Source organism: Mizuhopecten yessoensis, unplaced genomic scaffold (genome assembly GCF_002113885.1).
Source record: "Mizuhopecten yessoensis strain PY_sf001 unplaced genomic scaffold, ASM211388v2 scaffold7283, whole genome shotgun sequence".
In the NCBI taxonomy this organism is placed as follows: Eukaryota; Metazoa; Mollusca; class Bivalvia; order Pectinida; family Pectinidae; genus Mizuhopecten; species Mizuhopecten yessoensis.
In genome coordinates, this window is record NW_018406970.1 from 995214 (window position 1) to 1019781 (window position 24568).

Sequence of the window (24568 nt, forward strand, 5' to 3'; positions counted from 1 at the left end):
TCAGTTATGAAATTATTTTGATTTGCCCAAGATAATATTAATGATTTCTGCTTCTGAAAACAAACCTGACGTGTTGACAGCTGCAAGGCTTTTAAATTACCTCCAATACAATACAGTCAAAACCTGCCATACTACATATTATATGATTTTGTAAATTATACACTTAACTTTCACACCTGTATATATTGATACGTAAAGCTATGAATGCAAATAACATTTTAAAGCAGTGCTCGTCATGAAGTTGTTTACAAACTAACAACTCAATTATGAAAACACCTCAAAAACGTGTGTTTTTTTGTTTTAAATATTCATCTTGACTGGACTTGATCTCTGAGGAAGTGTTGCATCAATAGTTTTAATGTAAGTGTTTGTGACCAGGTATCTCAATGATCTAAGATAAGTATTTGTAACCAGGGATCTCAGTGGTATATAGTGAGGGTTTGTAACCAGGTATCTCAGTCGTCTATAGTGAGAGTTTGTAACCAGGGATCTCGATCAGTGGTCTATAGTATTTTTTTTGTGTAAAGGTATCTCAGTGAACTATATTTTTTTGTGATCAGGTACCTCAGTTGTCCATAGGTAGTGCGTCTGTTACTGTTCGTGACTATAGGTACATGTAACTCAGTGAACTATTACCAGTGACTGATAGTGACCAGGTATCTCAGTGGTTTATAGTATAATTAGAGTGTGTGACCAGATATATCAATGATCTGTAAGTAGAGTTTGCGAGTGACCACGTATCTGAATAGATTATACACGTGGTTGAAAATTGACTAAAACGTTACACGTAATCAGTTCATCGATTTTTCATTTTCATATTTAAGAACTGATTATTTCACGTGTTTCGAAAAATGAAACATATCAAATTTTGTCAAAGTCATGGACCTAGGTCTTGTCTAATTACTTGGTGTGATGACGAATCATATCTACATGTAGCTTATTTTCCAGATCTTGTGAGTTACGTCCCCGTTCGACTCATAGGTCAGACCACAGAATTAGATTGCTATCTAAGTCCATGCTAGAATTGTCCATGTTTATTCTGTTACCTAATGATTTCATCAGAAAGAACAACTAAGAAGACAATTGGCAATTTGACACTCTAAAGTTGTTGTTTTTCACCTAGGGATATACATCTTTTATAATTATTCATATTTTGTAATATTTTATTTTGAGCACACGGCTTCTCCCCCATACAAAAATAATCAAAAGGTTGGCAAGTATGCATTTATCATTTATAACCATATATCATTTGCTACAAATAAATGCAATTAACGCCTTTATTAAATACAGATACAATTAAAGGGTAGAACAAATACTAGAAATGATAACGTTAATGGTAAAGACATTGTCCATGTAAAGGGGACTTATTTATTTCAACAAATTTTATTGGAAAAAAAATGTAACACTTGAATGAGACAAAATGCTTAGCCTATATAAGTCTTCTCCTAACCGGTATAGATGGACGGAAAGCACAAATTTAATACATTGCTCAACAAGACACACTCATATACACTTACAAACATATAGGCTAGAACATTCAACCAAGTTATAATTATAAGAAAGAAAAAGAAACATTGTTTGATGACATTTGAAAACTTATAAAATACTTTCTTAGCAAATTATATACATGTTTGTACACTCAGACCATAGTCCATAACATACATACACACACATAAATATGTAATATGCATTAAGGAGACTTAATGGAATGATTGATGTTTGTTATTTTTTGTAAGTTTCGTTGTTTTTAATTAAATAGAAGAGACAAAACTGATTAAATAACTTGTAAAACGAAACTTTTTTCAACACGTCTAAATACATTTTGTACATTTAAAAAGCATGGCAATGTATTGTCCTTGACACATTACAAACTACCAGCTATTGCAGCCTTATTATTATATATAAATGAATCTCGAATCCCCCTCGACTTCCCATCTTGAACCTCTGAAATACACTATATGCTATGCTGATATGGGTCACAGCATTATATGTTCTGTGACCCATATCAGTATAGCATCAGACATTGACTGACTTGAAGCAAACGGGACCAGGGTAGGGAGGGGGACGGGGGAGTCATGTTGTGACACAGACACGAACTGACAAAGTAGGCTACGCATACATGTACTTACCTTTAACCCACACATGCGCGTACATACATGTATCTCAGGCGGCTCATCAGCATTGTCGTTGATAAACAAAGAATCTGAAGTGACTACAGTAGACTTGCACAGGTCTATCTTTCGTGAAGCCGACGGTTGTTTTTTTGTTGAAAGAGTGAAAAACACATATTTAAATTGGTAGACCTTTGGTTCAAACATGAAACTTGTCTGTGATGAGGTCAAAACTGGTAAAATTCACTCCAAACTCTTATATTGATCATGCAGGCTTCCCGATGAGATTCCTGTTCCGGTCTTTTTCAACCAACCAGAATGTGGCAAATTTTGAAGCCCGCAATTTTCAAACCGAAAATATTTTTATTGCGAAACCTGATTCGTCAAAGGAAAAAACATTTCAAACCATAACGAATATGTTTGCAAAGTTCACGTAAATAAGAAACGATAAACATATCTTTTTATTCCCACAGAGATGTTTAAAACGGTGATTTTTTAGCTCCTGATCTATTAATAACCAGAGCGTCGCAAAAATACGTAGAAAAGTGTATATGGTGGTATTGATGTCAAGATTATACATATAGTATGATATACTTATACATGTAAATACACCATTTTCCACACTCTTTATCAATACAAAAAACACACCTCATGATGAACAAAACGATATCAACAAGAATCAAGGAGATAAACTTTATTAAATACAAACAGAAAGCATGATTCATCTCGTCAGTAATGATGTCTGTTTTCAAACCAGAAGGTATCGAACTCACAATCGCGCTAATCTGAGATATTTCATACACGTTGATTAAATAGTATAACTCTGTAAACCACCTATCATGTTTCAGTTGATGTTTGTAAGAGTCCTTCATACGGTTGCACACTGATATAAAACACCGTGCTGGTTTTCATCCATACAGGTGCTCACCAGGCGGAGTCCAGCTTTCTTGACAATGTTATGTAGCTGTTCCAGTGTGTATTTACAGCTGTACCCTTCGCCTTCGTGCAAATAAAGTCGTTCCTCCTTGTCCATCTGCAGGTCAATGCCAAGTCCAGCTGTGAAAATAAGAGTAATAAATTGTTATTTTCATGCATTTCAATGACCTTTAAATGTCCATGTAATATTAATATTATGAAACTCATTATGTATAATGTATTTACTGGCAATTTAGCATGTGAGTTTTTTCCTTGATAACATTTCTAAAGTTTTTTGGTTTGTAAGAAAAGGTTCAATTTCATTCAGGCACATATACCTTACTATGGGCCTTGTTATTCTTACACAGTATACATCGTAAAACTCATGCATTAGATAACGGATGGCACAGTTTTGGTCCTTGTAAGGTACCTCAATTAGAATAAATATACGAATCACAACTTACGTATTGGATACTGGATGGATTCGTTGGCCTTCATGAAGACCCTGGTGTAACTCATGTACTGGGGATTGTTGTCAGATATGAAATCTACCCCATACGTAAACCTTGCAATGTCGATCTCACTTCCTTCCTCTTTATTCAACCTCTCAATTGCATTTGTATTCAACGCTTGCAACATCCCTGAAAATGTATAGATACCTTACAGCATGTATTTACAGATCATTTATCAACTAATGTTGATTTCGTCAACAGACAAACTTCACACATTATCATATAAATTGGACATAGGGGTATTAGCCCTAATACGTTAATAAAGAACTGAAGTACAATAAAAGTTTCATATGATACCCTTCGTTTCATTTGCCACCTCACTTACTTCAAACATATTTAATGTCACTCTTTCTTGTTTTCTTAAGAATTCGTTTATACATTTCCTTAAACTTTGAGCCAAACTCCTTTATAACATCAACATTTCTCTCAACAAATGGTAGCAGTATAATAAAGTCTTAATGTATCCTGAAAAACCGGAAAACATCCGACAATGTTAGCAGACATACTGATTGTACAATGTACATGTAACGTCATTTTTCCATAATGAAGCCAACATCGTTACCACTGTTGTACTCACCACGTATTGTCTAGCCTACCAATTAGCAATTGGCAAAGGGGAAATATATCATAGCCAATAAATTACCATCTTAGTCGAAAGGAAATAAAGCAGTAAAAGTAATTAATGAATAATATATTTAAAATAACAATACCATAAACACATTTAGAGAACCCTCCAAAACAAACAAACAAAACATAAACAGTAAACAAACTTAACATCACGAAAGGGATTTGGTGCATACATACGTAACCGCCCATACAAAAACCAATGTTACATCATCTAACAGGCAAAAAAGGCGACAAAACGCCAGAATTTATTATTACCTAAAAGCGTCAGCACTCCAGAGAGGTGTTATGTGATAACTCCTTTCATATGTTAGGATCCAAAAAATACACACTGTTTATGATTACATGTTTATATAATCACCCTGTGTTTTCAACGTTTGTTGGGAGAATAAGTTTTTTTATCGCGAGTACGTGGATGAAATCGAGATGACACCGCAGGTTATAATGTATATCACTGAAAATATTTTAAATATTTTTCGTACTTTTAAGAAATTTGTGACCATTTTCAAATAAAATAAGAGTGATACATTCATTAAAGCAATCATTTTAACAAATATTTTTCCATTTTTTAGCATCGTACTTATCCGGGGAATTGTTTTTATTTCACTTTTAAATATTTAGTTGATTTTATTGGCAAAATGTAAGAAGTAGGCAGGTAAATTTTGTTCTAATTGCTTAAACTTACATATTTTCTTTTTTATAATATATACTATTTATTTTTATTGGAAAAATGAAAACGCAGCATCAAGTATATGAAAACTGTAAAATTTCGAGTACCATCGCGTTAGAATATAAAAACCAATCTTTTTTTTATATTTAATCCACATTCAAACCACATGTTGCATATAAATCGTATATGCTGTGTGCCAATATTTACCTTAAATCTCAGAGACTGCAATTCAGAATTATCATTGAGATAGTATAAGAGATACTTACCTGCATCATCATTGTAGGCCTTCATGATAGCTGATCTATCCTGTGTGACGTCAGCACTGAATATGAGCCTACATTTGTCTGAAAAATATTTGCTTTTAAGAGTACCTCGACATTTCCTGAATACATAGTTTTTGTGAAGTGAAAATTAAAGTTCACAAAAACAACGAATGCAAAACCAATAGACATATGTCAGTACACCGTTGTAAAAGTAAAAAATAAAAATAGCTCACTCAGTCATAACTTAACAAAGGGACCAGTCGGTCTTGAAACGTTGCGGCACGCTTAATACGTACATTGTTTGTGTAGAAAGTAAAACTTTGACATAACATTATTCCAAACTGATGGATCCTATTTAAGAACTCTGTTGTCGTTTATTTAAGTGAATGTTCTTCACCCAAATTCAAGGTCACATGGGTCAAATGTATTGAAAAACAAAATTTAAACGACTTATTCTAAATGACCAAAATGTCTTAGCGGATGATGTTTAGCAAATAGCATGCTGGGATAAAAACAATTCTTCTGAATAACCAACGAATAATCAAAAAGCCTAGGGAGATGATATTTGGCATAAAGTATGCCGGGATAAAGGCCTATTGCGTTTGTCCAAAGAATGACTGTCAAATAATTTCTTCTGAATGACTAAAAGGCCTATGGTTATGTTATTTGGCCAGTAACCGTCTGCGATGAAGGTTGTTGTTCAAATGAATCAGTTTAAGGATATTCAAGGTCAAAGGGGCTACATATGTTCAGCCGCGAGCTCTCAAATACCTTCATAGTGTGTTCACCTTATGCTGCTACGTTTTTTCTTTGAAAAAAAATCGATTCAACGAAATAATTAGCACAAATTGCGTCAATGATGTGAACAGCCCCTCAAATTGTCAATGGCATTATAGTTAACAAAAGCTGAAGTAACATCCCTTTCCAACAAATAAGGAAGATATTATTGGTGCACGAAAACGTAGGAAAGCTTGAAGGTTTACGTAATAGGGATTGATAATTTTATCAACACATGCAGTTCACAAATACATCATCAGAGATATAAACTCAAGTGCTGCTTGGTCGACATAACTGTTTTTCATTTGAATATAAAAACGCACCTGTCATTATTGTAGATATCCTCCTGAGAGTGTTCACTTGTTCATCGTAAGGTAGATTGATAATGCTGCTCAACCACATAATTATCTTAGCACCTTTCACTCGTCTGTAACATATCAATTATATAACAAACTCTATATTTATAATTGACATCATGACTAAGTCATACCAGTATGCAGATTATGTTCCTGTAGAATTTGATGTGATGTGATGGGGGGGGGGGGGCTCTATCGTTCATCATTAAGAGTTTTAATATTGAATATGCAAGCCAATATACAACAGATATAAACATGTGATTTCATTCAAAACGGCAAATCCAGATAGAGCGTACGGTAAATCTTTGCTATCGTTTTTGAAATTTACTGTGTCTGGTTACGTAAACTTTTCTTCGCAATATATCAAACAAAATAATTCCATTACAGCATCAGGTAGAATATTACAAGCATTGGCCACTCATTACCAAGGAACGACTGAAGCACTACTGACTGTTTTTTCAAACAATAGCAACAGGGATTTGATATGGCAGTATCTATACATCTCACCCCTAAACAAGTACTGGAGTTGTTTCGAACTATAGGGATTCGGTCAAGTCAACTGCTGTACCGGAGGGGATATGACTAGTGTCAACTGCAAATAAGTAGTAGCGATCCAGAACTTAAAAGAGGTGAACGTTTTAATGTCACATGTGTATAATACTCAAAACTAAATTCGGACCGACATGGCAAAAAATGGCAATTTTAGCATGCCGAAACCTTTAACCAAAGATGATTTATTCTCAATTTATACATCTAAAAAGTCTATATTTGTTTTGTATAATGTCTATTAACTAGGCACGGATGGGTAAGTGTTCTCTTTTGTAACTTATATATAAAACGTGTTTGGAAGAGAATTACAAAAAAAATCCTTATGTTGTTTAGGTCCTCTGCGATTGATAAACCATAAAACATAAATCATATGGTTAGGTAATTTTAAAATATCAATTTGTTTTAATGACATGTTTTATCGAGCCTTGACATCATGACATTTGGTCGTCAACCGTACATATGCTAAATTCGTAATATTGTCTGTGTCATTAATTACCTGAGCTGCTCTATTCCCTGTCCATATTCTGCAGCAATAGGTTTAACTTCAAGTGAGTCACCATATTCCTCTGATAAGGCATTTGCTGCTTTCATCAAAAACTCTGAAATATAATATGGAGGGAAATTAAAACATCCGTATTGAAATATAAGGTATGATACTTCTAACGAGGATATCATCATTTTGTCTTTAAACTTACCCTCTGAAATGTCCACTGGATAAAACGTAAGCTTGTTCTGTCTTTGCAGCAGTTCATCGATAACAAGTCTCGTTTTAGAACAGTTTCCACTCCCCATATCAACCAAGGCCATATCGTAAGGAAAACAGGGAATAATTTCCTTCAAAATAATAAAATAAAAAAATAATACAAGTAAATGTGGATTCAGTTGCCGTAACAAACATAACACGCCCTTTTTTGTTATAGAACTTTCCGTATAATTTATTAAATTTAAGATTCAACCAGATTTAATCATGAACAATGTCTTCAGTTAGATTCATCGTTTTAGACATTGGTGCATCAAAATATTATTTTGTACATACATAATGTGCGCGTTAAATATGTCACAAAAATTCTTGATCTATTTGTTCCTGTATCAAGCTATGACTGTGTGATTGATTTGTTTTGTTAATCTGTATAACGATGTGACGAAGTGTATTTGTCGCTCGACTACGGGACGCTTCGCATATCGATACCATGTATATACACTGTATCGTGTAGGTTACTTGTTGGGTGTAGATCTAGCCCCTCTCCCATTTAGACTTGAAGTGGATCATACAGATAACTCAGCTGGTGCCCCCTCATCTCTGTTCATGCTTTGAATTACTGATTTCTATTTCTATTCTATTCCCTTTGCCTTAATCGACAATATGATTGTATGTATGTGCTTTGTCTGCTAATGTCAATTTATTGTAATGGATGGCGCATGCTTTGTGTGTTTCTGCTGAAATTGGTGTTTCTCATATTTTTTAAAATCCTTTTGGTATTCTTTGAGGTGTGCTTGCAGTTTTCGCAAAGTTGCCCAATAATCTGATTGTTGACATTCTTGCGTTGAATTTTGTATACAACTTATGTTTTCTCTAGAATGTCAGTCTTGTCTTTTGAGTACAAATATAGCTGTCTGTGTGTTGTCAATAGATTCATCGGGGTGCTGAAATGGTGTTTCCTCATCAGTTTGTTTTCATAGATACTAAACAAACAGACTTATATATCGTTGTCGACAAACGCTGCAATATGTTTAATACATTTATTGTGTATAATGTAAAAACTGTCATGCATTTTTCGCCAACAAGTTCCGAAACTGCCATAGTTATTTACAAATTATCTTACAACATTCGTTCTTACAATACAATGCACGACTATATTATATATATATAACTTTTTTTCAAATGAAGAGTCCCTAAGTCTAGTAAACCATATTTTGTTAAAGATAATTTTGCATGCCATTGTACCACCCGTAACTGAATTATCCGATGTCTGGAGACAATGTGGCCAGGTTTCATGTAAAAAGGAGTAGAGCATACTTTCATTTATTCGGAACATCATGGAATACCATACAATGTGTTGCGATTAATTCAACATATCATTGTAACAAACACGACAAAAAATGACAAAGCATAATTTAAAATAGTGAATAATCACATAAATGACTAACCACACATGTAACTGATGAGTTGTGACTAGACGACACATGTAACAAAGTGTGACAATGGGTGACCACATGTAACAAAATGTGACCAACTGTGACCAAGTATGACCACATGTGACAAAAGGTAACCAGCCGTGACAAAATATGACCTCGGTTGACCAAATATAAACACATGTGACCACGGTTAACGACATGTGACAAAATATGACGCATGTGACAAGGCGTGACAACATATGACAAAATATGACCACGGTTGACAACATGTGACAAAGTATAACCACATGTGACAAGGCGCAACAAAGCATTCCTATCATAGTGATGGCTAACACAACCCTAAATACATATTAATATTATCCTTATATTGAATATAACCTAATGCATCAAGTATGAAAGATCCTGTAAATTAATACATACTATTACGTATGGTTCGATTAACTAAAAATACAGTCAAAGGGAGACATCTTGAAGAGCTGTACACTTATTTACCCACAATCATTAATATGATTGTTAATGTCTTAGCAGAACTCTGCGGCACTAGTTATTAGTCTGTGTATATCTATACATACATAACATTTACAACATCAACCGTTCTCGACACAACCTGCCCTTGCCCAACCACGACTGGAAAGATGGCGACCACGAGGCCTGATACTGCTGCATCAGGTATCATTAAAATCTTGCTGTATTACATATTTGGAATATGCGTATGCTGCAAAATTGTGGCAGATACCTTGATAATTATATATAAACTATTGTCAAACCCTGGTAATGCATTTAAATAGGAGTAGAGCGTTAACCTTCTTTTACTTTCATTGATGAACATCATGGAATACCGAGGCGCATGCATCAACTCTGACTATTTCCTGCCACTCGGAGTTAACACAGATAGCAAGGTTTATCTCTCTTCCCACTAATAGAGTGAATTAGAATTAGGTCCCCTCCAATTTCAAGCCCTAATTACGACATACATAAATGTAACAGTTACAACATCTGTATAACAAATACGTCATCACCTTGGCATCAATCAACACTCTGAAGAAACCACTTTTGTTTCTCAATCATTATCTCTCCTGAACAGAAATAAACTCTCCTATCCTGATGATAAATTTATTATACCATATTTGATCAGGTACGTCAGATATTAGGTTTCGGGGTAGACTCTTCCTGTCCTGCTTATTATTAAATTTTGTGGGTTCGGATTTTTATTCAGCCATATTTACCTATCAGAATTCCTTTGATGTTTATTGAAGAAATTATCAGGTTGTCACTTGACCTAATTTCAAACTTGTTTTCCCAAATTATATATTGACTTGTAAATGTGTCTAAGATAATCTTATGGCAGCATACAATGCTGTTAGTAGTTTGAAGAGTTCAGGTTTCCGCCTTTTATTTTTAAAAATGAATCATGTGTATTTCTTTTTCCTAGCATTATTAAAAGTACTTATTATACTACTTACCTGTATCCTATGTTCCAGAATTGACCTTTCACTCCTGGTCAAATAGTAGTCGGGACATTCCGTGACGAATTTGTACTGAATTATCGACCCGGCATCGTCATAAACATACAGATGGGGAATGAATTTTGGACTAGATGTCAGCCCTGTCGTTAACTTCCTTTTTAGGTCATCTCCCATTTTCTTATCTTTTTTTAAAAAACAGAACACAAAATGTTCGATTTCAGTCATAATGATTATACATACATATTGAATACACTTTGTTAGAATTAAGTATATTAAACCTCGGTCTGTATAGTAAATATTGCGCTCATTAACAGAAATTGTCTTATCTTCAAATATTTCTATATAAATATGTATTGATGCTACTTGTAAATATATATATTAACAAGTTTTGGTAAAATTAGCAAAAACATTAGATAATGTTTTCATAATCCTTTTTGGAAACATTCTAGAACTTCTGGGCATTTCTGGAAATCATATATACTAATAAGGTTTTATGTAAGGATGGGGATCGTCCACTCATTTTGTCTTGTGCGAGTTCTTATTATCAGCAATGTAGCTGATATTGCTTATAGGTAGCGATTAGGGGGATGGGGTGACATGTATATGTAAAACCAATTCATTGGTATAACGGTCATACATTTACTTAAGGCGTACGATAAAAATAATAATGATAATAATTTGTGGTTCTTGCATGTATATACCGCTTTATCACAACCTAGTTCATCGGTCGTCTCAAAGCGGTTCTCAAATTAGCAACCGTGGTTATAGGGCATTTGCAACCAGCCAATATCTTTCTCAACTCCCTTGATAGCCTACATAAATCCGGAGCTGTCATTTCGGCGCTCACAGCTAGCATTCAACAATTCTAGCACTGCCGAACCACGTACTCATTTACAGCTGAGAGTAGTAGGGAAAATGAGGGTTCTGGCGCAGCCACCCGCCTATATAATCTATAGTACCCCCAAACCCCCCTATGATATACCCCCCTAGCGTGGGGTACAGATGTGTTGGGTATTTCCGTATCGTCATGTCTATAAATAGCACAACTGGTACATTGTAATAACCGGTTGATGGAACATTCTGGAACACAATGTCGAAGTGAAAATTTGATGTATATACAACAAAACTCTATGGTAAAAACAAACAAACAAACGATAACTGACATATATGTACAATACGTTTAATAGAATTAATTATGGGATCTTCTTGCAAAGAAATCAAAGTACTGAAAGTACTGAAAGCTAAGGCAAAAGTCATACTAAGATAAATATATTATTTTTGGAAAGGGGAACAAAATAAAGACGAATTAAGTTCCCATCATATTGTACAGAAGGATTAACTGTTAATTTTGTTATAAATCATAGTTTTATGTAAAAGTTTACAACTGTGAAGTTATTCTTCTTATGTGTACAGTATATCTTTATATGCTTGTCAGAAGAGGGGTACCAAGTGTTCTCTAGAATATATTATTTTAGACCTTTTAGATAATTTATTTGCATAGGAGTTGCTTCCCTCTGTCCATATTTCAAACGTTAAAAACTGAAATTGGCAATTTTAAACCATTAAATAGATTATGCACAGATTGTGTTCATCTTTGAACTTTGCCTTTGTTGTTGAATAAGATATCAACCAAGTTTCATCAGAATCTGGCCTTATCTGACAAAGTTAATTGGCAAAAACCATTGACCAATCAGAGCACAGTATGCTAATTAATTATGCATGGCTTTCACTCAACTTTGAACTTATCATCGAAGTTTGTATATTGATCAATATATATTCAAGCAAATTATCTTGTAAAGTGTGGACATTGACCAGGGTATGCATGCTTTTTAATACTTGTGAATTATGTTCAAGTTTCAATTTTGTATCAGTCTGTGTATATTGTTTATTCACAAACCCAAGTTTCATTAAAACTGAACTATATTTACGGATATTAACTTGCTGAAACCAAATTGTGGACAGACTAGTGGATGACTGCTTTCCATTCAATGTACCTTTAAAAGTCTGTCAAAATATTTGAAAAGCTTTTATAAACAGTCTTTCACATATTCACTGCAGTGAAAAGGTCTCTACTTATAGAAAATGTAATTATTTTGCATCAGTGTTCCTAGGAACAAATAAGATAAAAAGCACTCTAATACAATATAATACATTGTTGTATGTTTCAATATTGAATAAGATAAACAAAATATAATAGAGTTACACTATTTTCCCTCTATTTCCATTGCATAAATTCTTCACAAAAAGAAATGTATAGCATATGTTCAGCTTTATCGTTGTCGTCATAGGCTAGCATTTGAAATAAGATGCAAATATCAATTTCAAATATATTTTAAAAGAGTACTGCAAATGTACCATCTAGAGCACATACTATGTTATTACAGTTGTTATTATTGTTGGTTTTGATACCATTGTGCAACAAATGTTGACAAGACTTAAGGAAAGTTAAGGTTGCATGTGTATTTGTTTGTAGTGCATAATTTGATGTTCAGAATGATGGAGCAAGTTTTAAACATTTTGTTTGAATACTTAGTTAGGAAAGCACGGACAATTACCCTGTCACATGCACAGGTTGTGTAGCTGTAGCCATCACCTTTAATGTATGAACTTGACCTTAAAACTGTCTTGAACAATTGATGTATGAAATTTAGAAATGAACTTTCAAGAAATATAGTTGAGAACTTAAGAAACAATTGCTTTCATTGACATAACCAAGATTACATCTTGTGTGGGATTCCTCTCATATATCACACACGATTTGATATCAAAAGTTGGACACGGTAAAATCGAGTGAAAATTAACAAATATCAAGTTACACATTATAACTTTATTTTATTTTATTGATATTGAGCATAAGCATTGATAAAAGTACAATTTATACCAGGGATGTTACATTTCTTTTACTGCTTAACATTTGCGTTGACTTTTAATTCACTGAACAAAAACTAGTAGGAACCCATGACCAGTATTTCTATGTTTTAAAAAGATATTTTCAATGTTTTTCAAATTTGCTCCCAGCACCCATTCCAACATTAGTGCCTTTAGTCAGTAGGGGCTGTTCAAACACATTCATCAGGCTTTCAGCATCAATAATCACAGATTCAATCTGTTCCACTCCCAAGTAAAGATCACCGACTTCTCCATTTTGCAAGGAAAGTATTTGAACTATTCGCTGTTGGAAGGATCTGTGGACTCGGCTGTCATGAGCCTGAGAGAAAATGATTTAGTCAGAGGTTCCTCCTATATACGGTAATTGATAGACTTGCAAATGTCATGTCACTGTTGGTACAGTTCTTGCAGCCATTTGAAAAAGCTCATGAAGTCGTCAAAGGTATGAGAGAAGGGGTTCAGTTCCTATTTCTCATCCTCCTTCCTCCCATCAATAACCATCCATGTATGTTGTAATGTTGATTGCTTTCCCCTAAAATAGCATAAAGTCACCAAATAATTTCTGCACCAGCAATGATAATGTTTAGAGACAATATTCAAAAGAAATAGGAGGCATAGCAGTATGATGAGCTTGTACAGTGAGAAATAAGGCATTACAGCTTAGGAATTCATTAAAATGGTTCACAATTATTTCATTACATGTAAGTCAATCTCTTAGCAGAACTAAATATAAACAAAATGTACATAAAAGTCAACTTATAACACCACATCTCATGGGGGCTTAAGACACATTAACTGGTTTCTTAGATAGTAAAACATGTGTACATGAAAAAGGTACCACTAAAAACAAAACAAAATTATCTCTCTTTTTATAAATTAGCCATCGAATTGAAAAGCCTGATAAAGTTGAAACAGTACCCTTGTGGAAAAAGAAGGAAATATTTTCTTGAACCACAGTAAAAAAAAAAGAGGACAGTTTAAACACACGCACCTAGAAATTCACGGTTTTCATCAATACAAAAGATGAAGCAGTACATCATTCTCCCTTTGTTGTTTCCAGGTGAAGAAAAAAATGGGAAACATGGAGATGTCCATTGCAATCCTTTGTTTTGCTTACAGTGTGCAAATGTGCCTACTATGAGCTAATAAGCTTTCCATGTGATGGTTTTGTTTGTTATGTGCTGTACCCAAATGTGCTTAATGTGCTTAAATTACCAAGTGCTGATGTGCTAACCGTGTGCAATGTGCCTATTATGTGCAAAATGCATGTTTATTTTTTTCATGTTATAATGTTTTGGTTTCTATAATTAAACTCATGTTTTATTCAAATGCAAGCTCTTTGTAGCTTATTGCAAAATTGACATAAAACAAATATTGTTGTATCTTGTAACTGCTTAAGGATTTTAACTGTAGTTTTTGGGACTATATAGAAAAACTTTTCCCCAGTATGAGATTCTTTTACACCTTTGTCATTAACCAAGTTATGTTCAGATTTCAGACAGAAGATACTTTAAAATTGTACAACTCAGAAAAGGTTAAAAAAATAATTATATTTCCATTTTTTCTGCGAAGAATTATTCTATCTCTCAAGTTATAAATGATTCCTGTGTGACCTAGTAATGATCATTAAATAAGGCCAATTAAAACAAATACTGTGTTTCTGCTAACCCCACAGATACTGGACACACTTATAGTAATATGATGTGTATAAACTATCACACATTACTTATTGGTGTGTCTGGCACCTGTGGCTAACCCGACCTATCCTAGATTTTTGTGCCTACAATACCCTTAAGTTTGTAAAATAATGCACTGTGAAAGTCAGAACTCCTGCTTTATATTAGCACAGTAAAGATATTTTTCAAATTAAAAAAAAAAAAGCTTGTCTAATATTTGGCCTCAATGTGTCTGTCATTTCATAATGTTTAGAACTACTCTACTTTTTTTTTTAAGTTCCAAAACATCAAGTAGTATAACAATTGAAACTGAAATGACAGCCAACAGTGCAATGAATCTAATAATACAATGTTTATAACACGGTTGTTTTCAACTGAATCAGAAGAAATGTAAGGCCAAATATCCTCACACACAATGTGAAATCAGTTCGCAACTGAGCCTAGTTCGAAAATTTTGTCGGGAGCACCTTGTGACGCTGTTATTCACTAGTGTAAAAAGTCCATTCATTTGTTTGTTTTTGCATAATCACTGCTATACATACCGTTGAAGCACCTTCCTTTTTGTCATCGCCGCTGACAACATGCGTCATGCTTGGCCACAAATCACCGAAATCGGGATCCAGATCCTTATTTATGAATCAGTAGTATGTAAACGTTGCGGAAATGTATGCATATTGTTCAATGTCAATGCTGCTTAAACAACCTGTCTTACATAAAGACAAAATTCGCCTGCGTTTTCGTCTTTTCCGCGTTGCGAACGATATCTAGGCCTACACAAAATGAAGGTAAAATGTGCGCATGTCTAAGGCTTAATTTAAGGGAGATCACTCGTCTTCTTCCCGTAGTACATGTCTGAAATCATTCCGAAGGCGAAATAGATTTATCTTCATCAAGTATTCATTTGTTGTTGTTATGTGTATAATGAAAAAGATCGTCCTGTTATATGGTAATACTTGACGAATAAATGAAATACACAAATCACACCAACAGACATACAAAATGTAGGCTTATCGGCGCATATTTTTTGTTTCTGGCCGAGTTGTTAGTGAGCAGGCGTTTGTGACACCTCTTTATCTTAGGATGAAAATGGAACAAAATGGTAATACTGCAGAGGAAAAAAAAGTTTCAGATTAGAATACAAATATGGAACTAGAGTAGGCCAGGGGCTAGTACTAAAATTAATACACGGCCGGGCGATCCCATGCCTAAATTTACTTTTAGTTGAGCAAGCCTGGTGTCTTTTCCAAAAAGTGTCAGCAAACAGTGGCTCTCCAGTTCAAGGTTGGTGCCAGAACTATTGAGACTGTTCCAGCTGTTAAAAACCTAGGGGTATACTTTGACAGTTCACTGAACATGGAGAAACAAGTGAACGCGATTGCCAAATCCTATTACTACCAGATCAGGAACATCGGCTGTATTCGGCAGTTTCTAATTGCAGATGCATGCAAGATTTTGGTGCATTCACTTGCTACCTCTCGGTTGGATTATGGANACACATACAAGGCACTGAATGGAACAGCTCCTCAGTACCTACAGGAACTTGTTACCCTGTATCAGCCGTCAAGATCACTGCGGTCGGAGTCAGAATCTTTGTTGTGTGTCCCAAAATCTCGTACTGTGACCTACGGAAACAGATGCTTTGGGAGGGTTTCGGCTACGTTGTGGAATAGCTTACCATCTGCTATTAGGAAGTCGAATACTCTGGCCAAGTTCAAGAGGGACATACAAACTCACCTCTTCACGTCTGCATTTTAGAATCTTTGCAAAGACGTCAAGTAAATACCACCCTTTTATTTGTTCAATTATGTGCACATTGCTTGTTAAATGTATGAAAGTGATTGCAAGCCTTTGCTGTTCGTTTTCACAATTATAACTATTACTATTATCCATATGTTGTAAAGCGCCTTAGAGTAATTTTACAAATTATATAGGGCGCTATATAAATGCTGTATATTATTATTATTATTATTAATCACACGGGGCGATTTTAGAATTAATTGACAGGATCCGCATCCACTATTAAGTTTTAATATGATTTTTTTCTGTTGATCGACTACATAATTTTAAGTGATACCCTGCTTATATGTCGTGAAATTATCAAGTTTACGTAGCAAGTGCAATCGAAATCTGCTTTGACTGCCATGTTGGAAACTTCGTCCGTCTTCCGATAGGGCCTAGCCAGGGACAGTATATCTACGTCCCTGGCCTAGCATATAGGTCGTACATCTAAATATGGGTGTCATGACCAAATATGGAAATTGTAGTAAACATGACGGCATCAGTAGTAATACTATATTTGGCCATATAAGGAAACGGATAATTGAAATAACATCACGCGTGATCTAACATGGCGGTCGTTTCTATTTTAAGAGTTTTTAGTAAGGATTTGTTATTTCAGCGAATATGTAATATTTTGATAACATTATACTCATATAAGGAGTGAATCTTATATATTATTACAGATTAGCACTTTTGACTTTGCTCAGTTAGTTGGAACAGAACCGCTTCATAGCTCTGACCACTCAATATATGAATGAAGGCCGGGACGTAAATGCAAGAGTCATGCACACATTTTAGCCAATCAGAGGACAGTATTTCCGTGTAACCGCTGAATCTAGCGACAGTTCCAAGAGTAAATATACAGTGTATTTTTCTTAAGAATACGAAGTTGTAGAAGGATACTCAGTTCTAACTAAGAATACGATTAGATCTAATTACTTTAGAGTGAACTTGAGTCCGTGGTAATGGATTTTATTTGCTGTTTGCTTAGTATTACTGGTAAATGACGTAGGTCTCGTTTATGAATGTATGAGCTCATTAACTGAATTATTTTACAGGAAGTTGCGTGAAGCATGCATGACCTAGTCTACTTGCACTTCCCGATTGAAATAAACAGGGTGCATTTTCAAGAAGAATACGACGTTGTAATAAGATCACATGTTCTACCAAGGAAATGAATTATATTTACAATCCATTCAAGTGAATTTGAGTCCAAAGTAGTGCATAATAAAGACAGTAGGTCCGGCATATGATTCAATTTAGTACCATCTGCTATCACTAGAGGGGGCATAGGTGGAGATGACATTTATGAATATCTAGAGCTCATTACTGAAGTAATACCAATTGCTTGCGGCTAACGCCTTAGCTAAAAACGAGAAGACGAGTCTATTTACAACCATGACTAGACGTAAAATTAGGTCAGACATGTATACACATGTATGAATGTACTGTGTATCAATGCTACCAATCTGTATTTGGTATACAGATAAACATACGATAGTACTATACCTTTTTGTGTTACATCCTTAAATAAAATCCATGCCATTATTGTAATAAATTGATGTAAAATGACGATTAAATCGGCTACAAATGGTCACAACCATGGTCTCTCCGAGTATGTATTTTTAGCTTGTTTACTGAAGCGGTTGTTTACGTATATGCGGCCACTCTGAGTGTGCATTTTTAGCGTGTTTACTGAACCGATAAGACACCGTACATATTCAATTGTACAGCTGTTATCTCTAGAGGCCCGCGTAGCTCGAATGGTTAGGCGTTAGACCATTGACATCCAAGTCAAGTTCGACGCGCGGAGCGAACACAAAACGCGCCTGGTTATTCGGGTGGTCAATACAAGACTGCAGACGTTTTTAAGAATTAGTATCACTCAATCATCATTATCCAATCAAATTACGCGAATTTAATTAGGTCGTCAACAGCCTATAAAAAGGGTAAAACAAATACAAAATTGCATCAGTTTGACGAAGGTATTCAGAGCGGTCACACGTCAAACAGTGCAAGAAAAATTAAAGATCACTATATTATAAAGGTAAGTAATGGGAAATTAGTTAGTTAGTCTGACATGATTACTAACATAAGGTCACGTGACAAGTCTGCTTAGTCAACAAATAAGAGAATGATGTAATAAGAATTACATAATTCCAATAATAAATACATAATGGTTCAATCGTCATATTCTCATATACAGTTGTTAAAAGTTCCATATACATATGACAGCATGTGTTGGATTACTAGTGTAGATTATTTATCTGTGTGCATACTGATCTGATGTGGTTCTACGTACGAATTATGTGTGTACTGGCATAGGGCGGTGGTACAAGTCTACAACGGAAAGAGGGCGTTACAAAGTACCATGTCCCTGTTATTGTCAGGAACATCTTTCCGACTCAATTCGTACGGGCCCTTAATTGGGTGGATCTCCGTTTCTGGTGCAAGGAATGTTGAATGGCCGTGCAACCGCACTGAAACCTCACGGTTTCTTAATCAGATTATTTGTCTATAGATAGCAATTATTATAGAAGCTCGCGACATTTACCAGGTATTACTAGTTCCCATAATAAAATGTGAAAACAAACCTTGGTATTTGTGTTAGGAAAACAAGAAATAATGCAATTTAATTGATGAATATTTTCTGTAATCATCTGTGGATACTACCCAAGATTATAGAATATTAGATGCAAAATCATACTGATATATAATTGAATTTCAACATTAGAAACTTGGCAAAACTAAATTAAATGTGACGTTCAGCAGATATTACATATTATTTACTATTTGTATACTGCAATCCGATTTAACAGTTTCAGTGTACAATACCTTTATGTTCCCTGACGTGTTTACAGCTATTATCATATTAACTATATAATGCCATAATAGTGATGGACAATTTCGTAATATAATACTTGATTTAAGATATGTAGATACAGTGCATGCGTTATACACTAATATATATGTATGTGGAATCGTATATGTGTCATATTTTATACATTTAGTATTTATATTTGGATATTGTAATATATGTTGTGACTCACTTTTATAATTTAATAACATACGAAAACCAACAAATACCACCATTTGATTGGCTAATATTTTAAATGATTATCTCCTAATTGTACATATCTTTATATAATATTTTGTTTACAGGATGGAGAATAAAAAGAGGAAGCCTACGGAACTAGGACAGTTGGCAAAGAAGGGAAAATGGTCTTGTCCTACCTGTGATAGAGTATTCGACCACCAGAACACTCTACAGAGACATGTTGCCGAACATGGAGACAGAAGACGGAAATGCGATATATGCCACAAAGAGTTCACAAGAAAAGATAGACTCACAAGACGCAGCAAATCTCACGGGCCGCCCACGCATACCTATTGTGGGAAATCGTTTTGGCGAGCCGACAAGTATCGAGAGCACGTTAAGACACATAACGTGAGCCAGACGGGTGGTGGTGGAGTCAATTAAATGGGGAGCATTGGAGAAGATATCCCACAGCCGATGGAGGGACGACAAACGGATGTCCTCAAAGGCGACCAAGGAGAGGCAAATGGGGAACTACCAGCGGATGCGTCCGTAGTAGACCAAGGGGAGACAACTGAAAGTGAACCAAAGGCAACAGATACCGGCGAATCTGGAGACGACTGTTCTGAGGCACTCGGTGGTTCCTTCAGGGTCGTTAGCATGCCTGTATAGGGAGTTGTTAAATTTGACCCAATGTCCCTTCTAAAACATAAATATGACGACATCAAAAATAAATTAGACAAGGCGCTCGTAAAAGGGGGTATCAAATGGTATCTTTCGATTCAGGTCCAGTTTTCGAAACCAAAACGGAAGATCGCGTGGAGCGCGTCACACAGCACTTTAGGGGGAAATGCCAGACTAGTCTCAAACCCGAAGATCTGGACAACGGCATAAAATAATCCATCAAAAAAAATGTATTCATCGTTTATAGAATATCAGAGACAGGGTAGTAATTGGACTCTTGACAAGGTCCTTAAAATTCAAATACACATGGCCCGTTACAAACCCATGAAGGCCTCTAGCTACAGCCCTCTTCCGATGAAGTTGAGAACTAAACAAGCTTACGTCAATATCCAAAATAAGGACAAAAAAAGTTTTATGTGGTCGGTACTGGCTGCATTACATCGGGTCAAAAAGGACCCACAGCGTGTTAGTAAATACGAAAATCACAAGACCAAACTGGATTTCAAAGGAATCTCATTTCCGGTGTCCATGGTCGACATTCCTAAGTTTGGGAACCAAAACAACATATCCGTCAATGTCCTGGGGTATGAAAAAGGGGGGCTGTTTCCCATGCACGTCACTGAACAACAGTTTGATAGACACGTCAACTTGCTCATGATATCCGACCGTACAAAGTCACACTACTGCTGGATCAAAAACGTGGATCGTCTGTTGAGCGACCAACACATATGTAGAAACCGATATTTCCATTGCATCTATTGCGTCCAAGGCTTTACCAAACAACGAATTTTGCAAGAGCATCTGCCGTATTTTCGCGAACACGGTACTCAGAGAGTCGAACTCCCGAAAGAGAAGGACAAATGGTTGTTCTACAAAGGCTTTAGGAAGCAAATGAAAGTGCCCTATTATATCATTTATGCCGATTTCGAATCGTTTCAAGTACCGATTTCCGGCTGTTTAAAAGACCCGAATGAGTCATACACCGAGAAAACGACGCAACACGTGCCCTCTAGCTTTGCGTACAAAGTAGTAGGTCTCACATACGATACCTCTAAAGCACCTGTCGTGTACAGGGGACCGGACGTTGCAAATAAGTTTGTCGAATGTATGGTCAACGAACAAGAAGAAATAAAACAGAAATTCAAACATGTCCAACCATTGGTCATGTCTGGCAAAGACTGGCAGTCCTTCAAAAAGGCGATCAAATGCCATATTTGTAGGAAAGATCTGGAAGATGAGAGGGTCAGGGACCATTGTCACGTGACCGGGGATTTTAGGGGGGCAGCTCACAATGAATGCAATATTAATTACAAGTACACGGGCCGCATTCCCGTCGACTTTCACAATTTAATGGGGCTACGATTCACACCTTGTTATGCAGGCCATAGGTAAAGTCCAAAACAAAGCGATCAAATGTATACCCAACAACATGGAGAAATACATCTCCTTTTCGCTGGGATGCATGGATTTTATCGATAGCTTCCAATTTCTCCAAACATCTCTGGAGAAACTGATGAAGAATCTAGCACAGGAAGGGGAGGAGAAGTTCGAGCATATGGCCCAACTTTTCGGGAAAGACCATCTCGATCTGTTGTTACAGAAACAAGTTTACCCCTACGATTATTTTGACGGGCCTCAAAAGTTCCAAGAAACAGACCTTCCACCAAAACAAGCGTTCCATAGTAGTTTGTCTGGAGAAGACATCACACAAGAGGCATACAAACACGCCCAGTCTGTCTGGAGCAGTTTCCAGATTAAGAATCTCGGCGAATATTCTGACCTCTGCGTTCTGTCAGATACATTGAGCTTAGCCGACGTCTTTGAGAATTTCAGAAATCTGTGTCTCGAGTCATACGGTCTTGATGCAGCCCACTTTTATACGTCTCCAGGCCTGACCTGGCAAGCGGCACTTAAAATGACGGGCGATCAGCTAGAACTCCTCACGGATATAGATACCCATTTGTTTATCGAAAAAGGCCTCCGCGGTGGTATTTCGATGATAACCCATCGGCACGCCGAAGCTAATAACAAGTATGTCCCTGGGTATGATCCGAGCAAAGATAATGAATACATCACATATTTAGACGCAAATAATCTGTATGGGTGGGCCATGTCAACTCACGACCAAAAGAGATACCATTGACATTACGAGCATTTCTAACGATTCGCCTGAGGGGTACATTCTAGAAGTAGATCTTGATTATCCCAGTGAACTCCACGATCTCCACAACGACTACCCATTGGCTCCAGAAAAAATGCAGGTCACTGAAAACATGTTATCCCCGTATGCCTCTACGTAGGGTTTGCCATACTGGACATCTCGAAAACTTTGATGTATGACTTCCATTACAACTACGTCAACGAAAAGTACGGAGAAAAGGCAACACTCCTTTTCACGGATACAGACAGCCTGGCATACGTCTTACGGACAGAAGACGTCTACGATGACATGTTACAGGACCACCACCTCTTCGATACGTCAGAATATGACAAAGAACACCGTCTATACAGCATCGCCAACAAGAAGGTCTTGGGAAAGATGAAAGACGAAACATTTGGAAACGCGGTCCATGCCTTCATAGGATTAAAAAGTAAGATGTATGCATATGTCTACGACATAACAACAAAGAAAGAAGTAAACGGGGAGGAGGTTGAAACCACTACCCATATCGAGACGAAAAGAGCCATTAAGAACCATACTCGGTACGACGAATACAAGCTGTGTCTCTTTGACGGAAAATTGCATGTGTCAAATATGACGCAGATCCGGAGTTACGACCACAAGGTATACAACATCAACATGAACAAAATTGGACTGTCACCCTTCGACGACAAGCGTTACCTCCTCGCCTCGGGAATAACCAGCTACGCTTACGGGCTTGGCAATAATAATAATAGGACAATAATAGGAGTATAAACTATCTTCGAAATGGTACGTTGTTCTACGGAGAAGAACGTACAANAAAAATAGAACAAAAGACAGAGATAGCGTCTCTAGGCCTTTCTCGGGTTGATTCCCCGTTCATCAGGAGACTGTTTATTTTGAAAACAGGTATTGTGAGGTCATAGTTGTTTACACAAGAAAGTATGACGTCATCAATAATGCAAAGTCATTATGACGTCACAGAAGGCATACACATAAATCCATGACGTCAACAACAATACAAGCTAAATTGTGACGTTACATTACTTAGACAAATGCATAACTTTATGATCTTACCAACAATAAAAAATACGGGAGATACAAATTGTTTCATTTACGGCAACAATAAAATATGAACAATAATATTTAAAGCACAGCAATTGCTTAAAGCATGACACGTTGAATTTAATGTGAACTATTCAGACTGGGTTTCAACAGTTTCATTAACTCCGACTCCTTAACTTCCCTCTTTATCACATCAGATGAATGCATTTGGTAAATAGGGAACACTTTGAAGTTATTGTTAGCACAGTTATGAATATGTTTGTTCACTTGTAAAAATCTAAGGTCATCATGGATTGTTTGTTGCTTGTGAAGAGTCATTCTTTGACGTAGTTCACGCCCAGTTTGGCCAATATAAAATTCCAAACATTTAACACAAACTATAGCATATATAACATTCTTCGACTTACAATTCATACTAGAACGTACAGTGAATTTAAATCCATTTTTGAAAACAAAAGTAGAACCTTCAATAATTATTTTACATGTTCCACATCTGGGCGAATTACATTTAGACACAATAAGTTCAGCTTGATTAGTTTCAAGCTTGGAAAAACTCAATAGCCTTTTGAGATTTGTGGGTTGTCTTTTACTATTGATAATTCTATGTTTAGCTAAAACATTTTTCATACGCACGCTAGTTCTCTGCAAGTCATCGATTTTGGTTTTTACAATAGGGTACATAGCCAATTTATGTGGATTGTATGTAGATACAAAAGGAAAAAGACAATGCCATTGTAAATTTATGTGCAAAAGAAAAGAGTAAATCAAAAATACTTTTTTACAACAAAAACAAGACCAAGGTCTGCAATATCGTACAAAATGCACATTGGTTGAAATCACCAATGCCGGCAATGGAAACAATTTCAACACTCATATAATTTATCAGAAATATCGTCTGTTCACTGCACTGATCAAC

The 24568-nt window shown here is 35.8% G+C and overlaps 1 protein-coding gene across 1 annotated transcript; it reads right to left on the reverse strand.

Moving 5' to 3' along the window:
* Positions 1-2790: 2790 nt before the first annotated feature.
* Positions 2791-18380, reverse strand: LOC110453346 (histidine N-alpha-methyltransferase-like). The gene is made up of 8 exons (XM_021502260.1): positions 18233-18380; positions 10377-10561; positions 7473-7611; positions 7274-7376; positions 6196-6299; positions 5099-5176; positions 3491-3667; positions 2791-3167 (listed from the first exon to the last, which is right to left on the reverse strand). The coding sequence occupies exons 1-8, from the start codon at positions 18267-18269 to the stop codon at positions 2980-2982; spliced, it is 1011 nt and encodes a 336-aa protein (XP_021357935.1). The 5' UTR covers positions 18270-18380; the 3' UTR covers positions 2791-2979.
* Positions 18381-24568: the final 6188 nt, after the last annotated feature.

What these genes read in the sequence shown, in the direction of transcription:
- LOC110453346 (XM_021502260.1), bottom strand. Translation starts at nt 18,269, where the DNA reads ATGGCATGGATTTTATTTAAGGATGTAACACAAAAAG. An exon ending in TTCTGGAACATAGGATACAG is followed by an intron (nt 7,612 to 10,376) that starts GTAAGTAGTATA and finishes ATTATTTTGAAG; the next exon opens with GAAATTATTCCCTGTTTTCC. An exon ending in ATCCATCCAGTATCCAATAC is followed by an intron (nt 3,168 to 3,490) that starts GTAAGTTGTGAT and finishes TTATTTTCACAG; the next exon opens with CTGGACTTGGCATTGACCTG.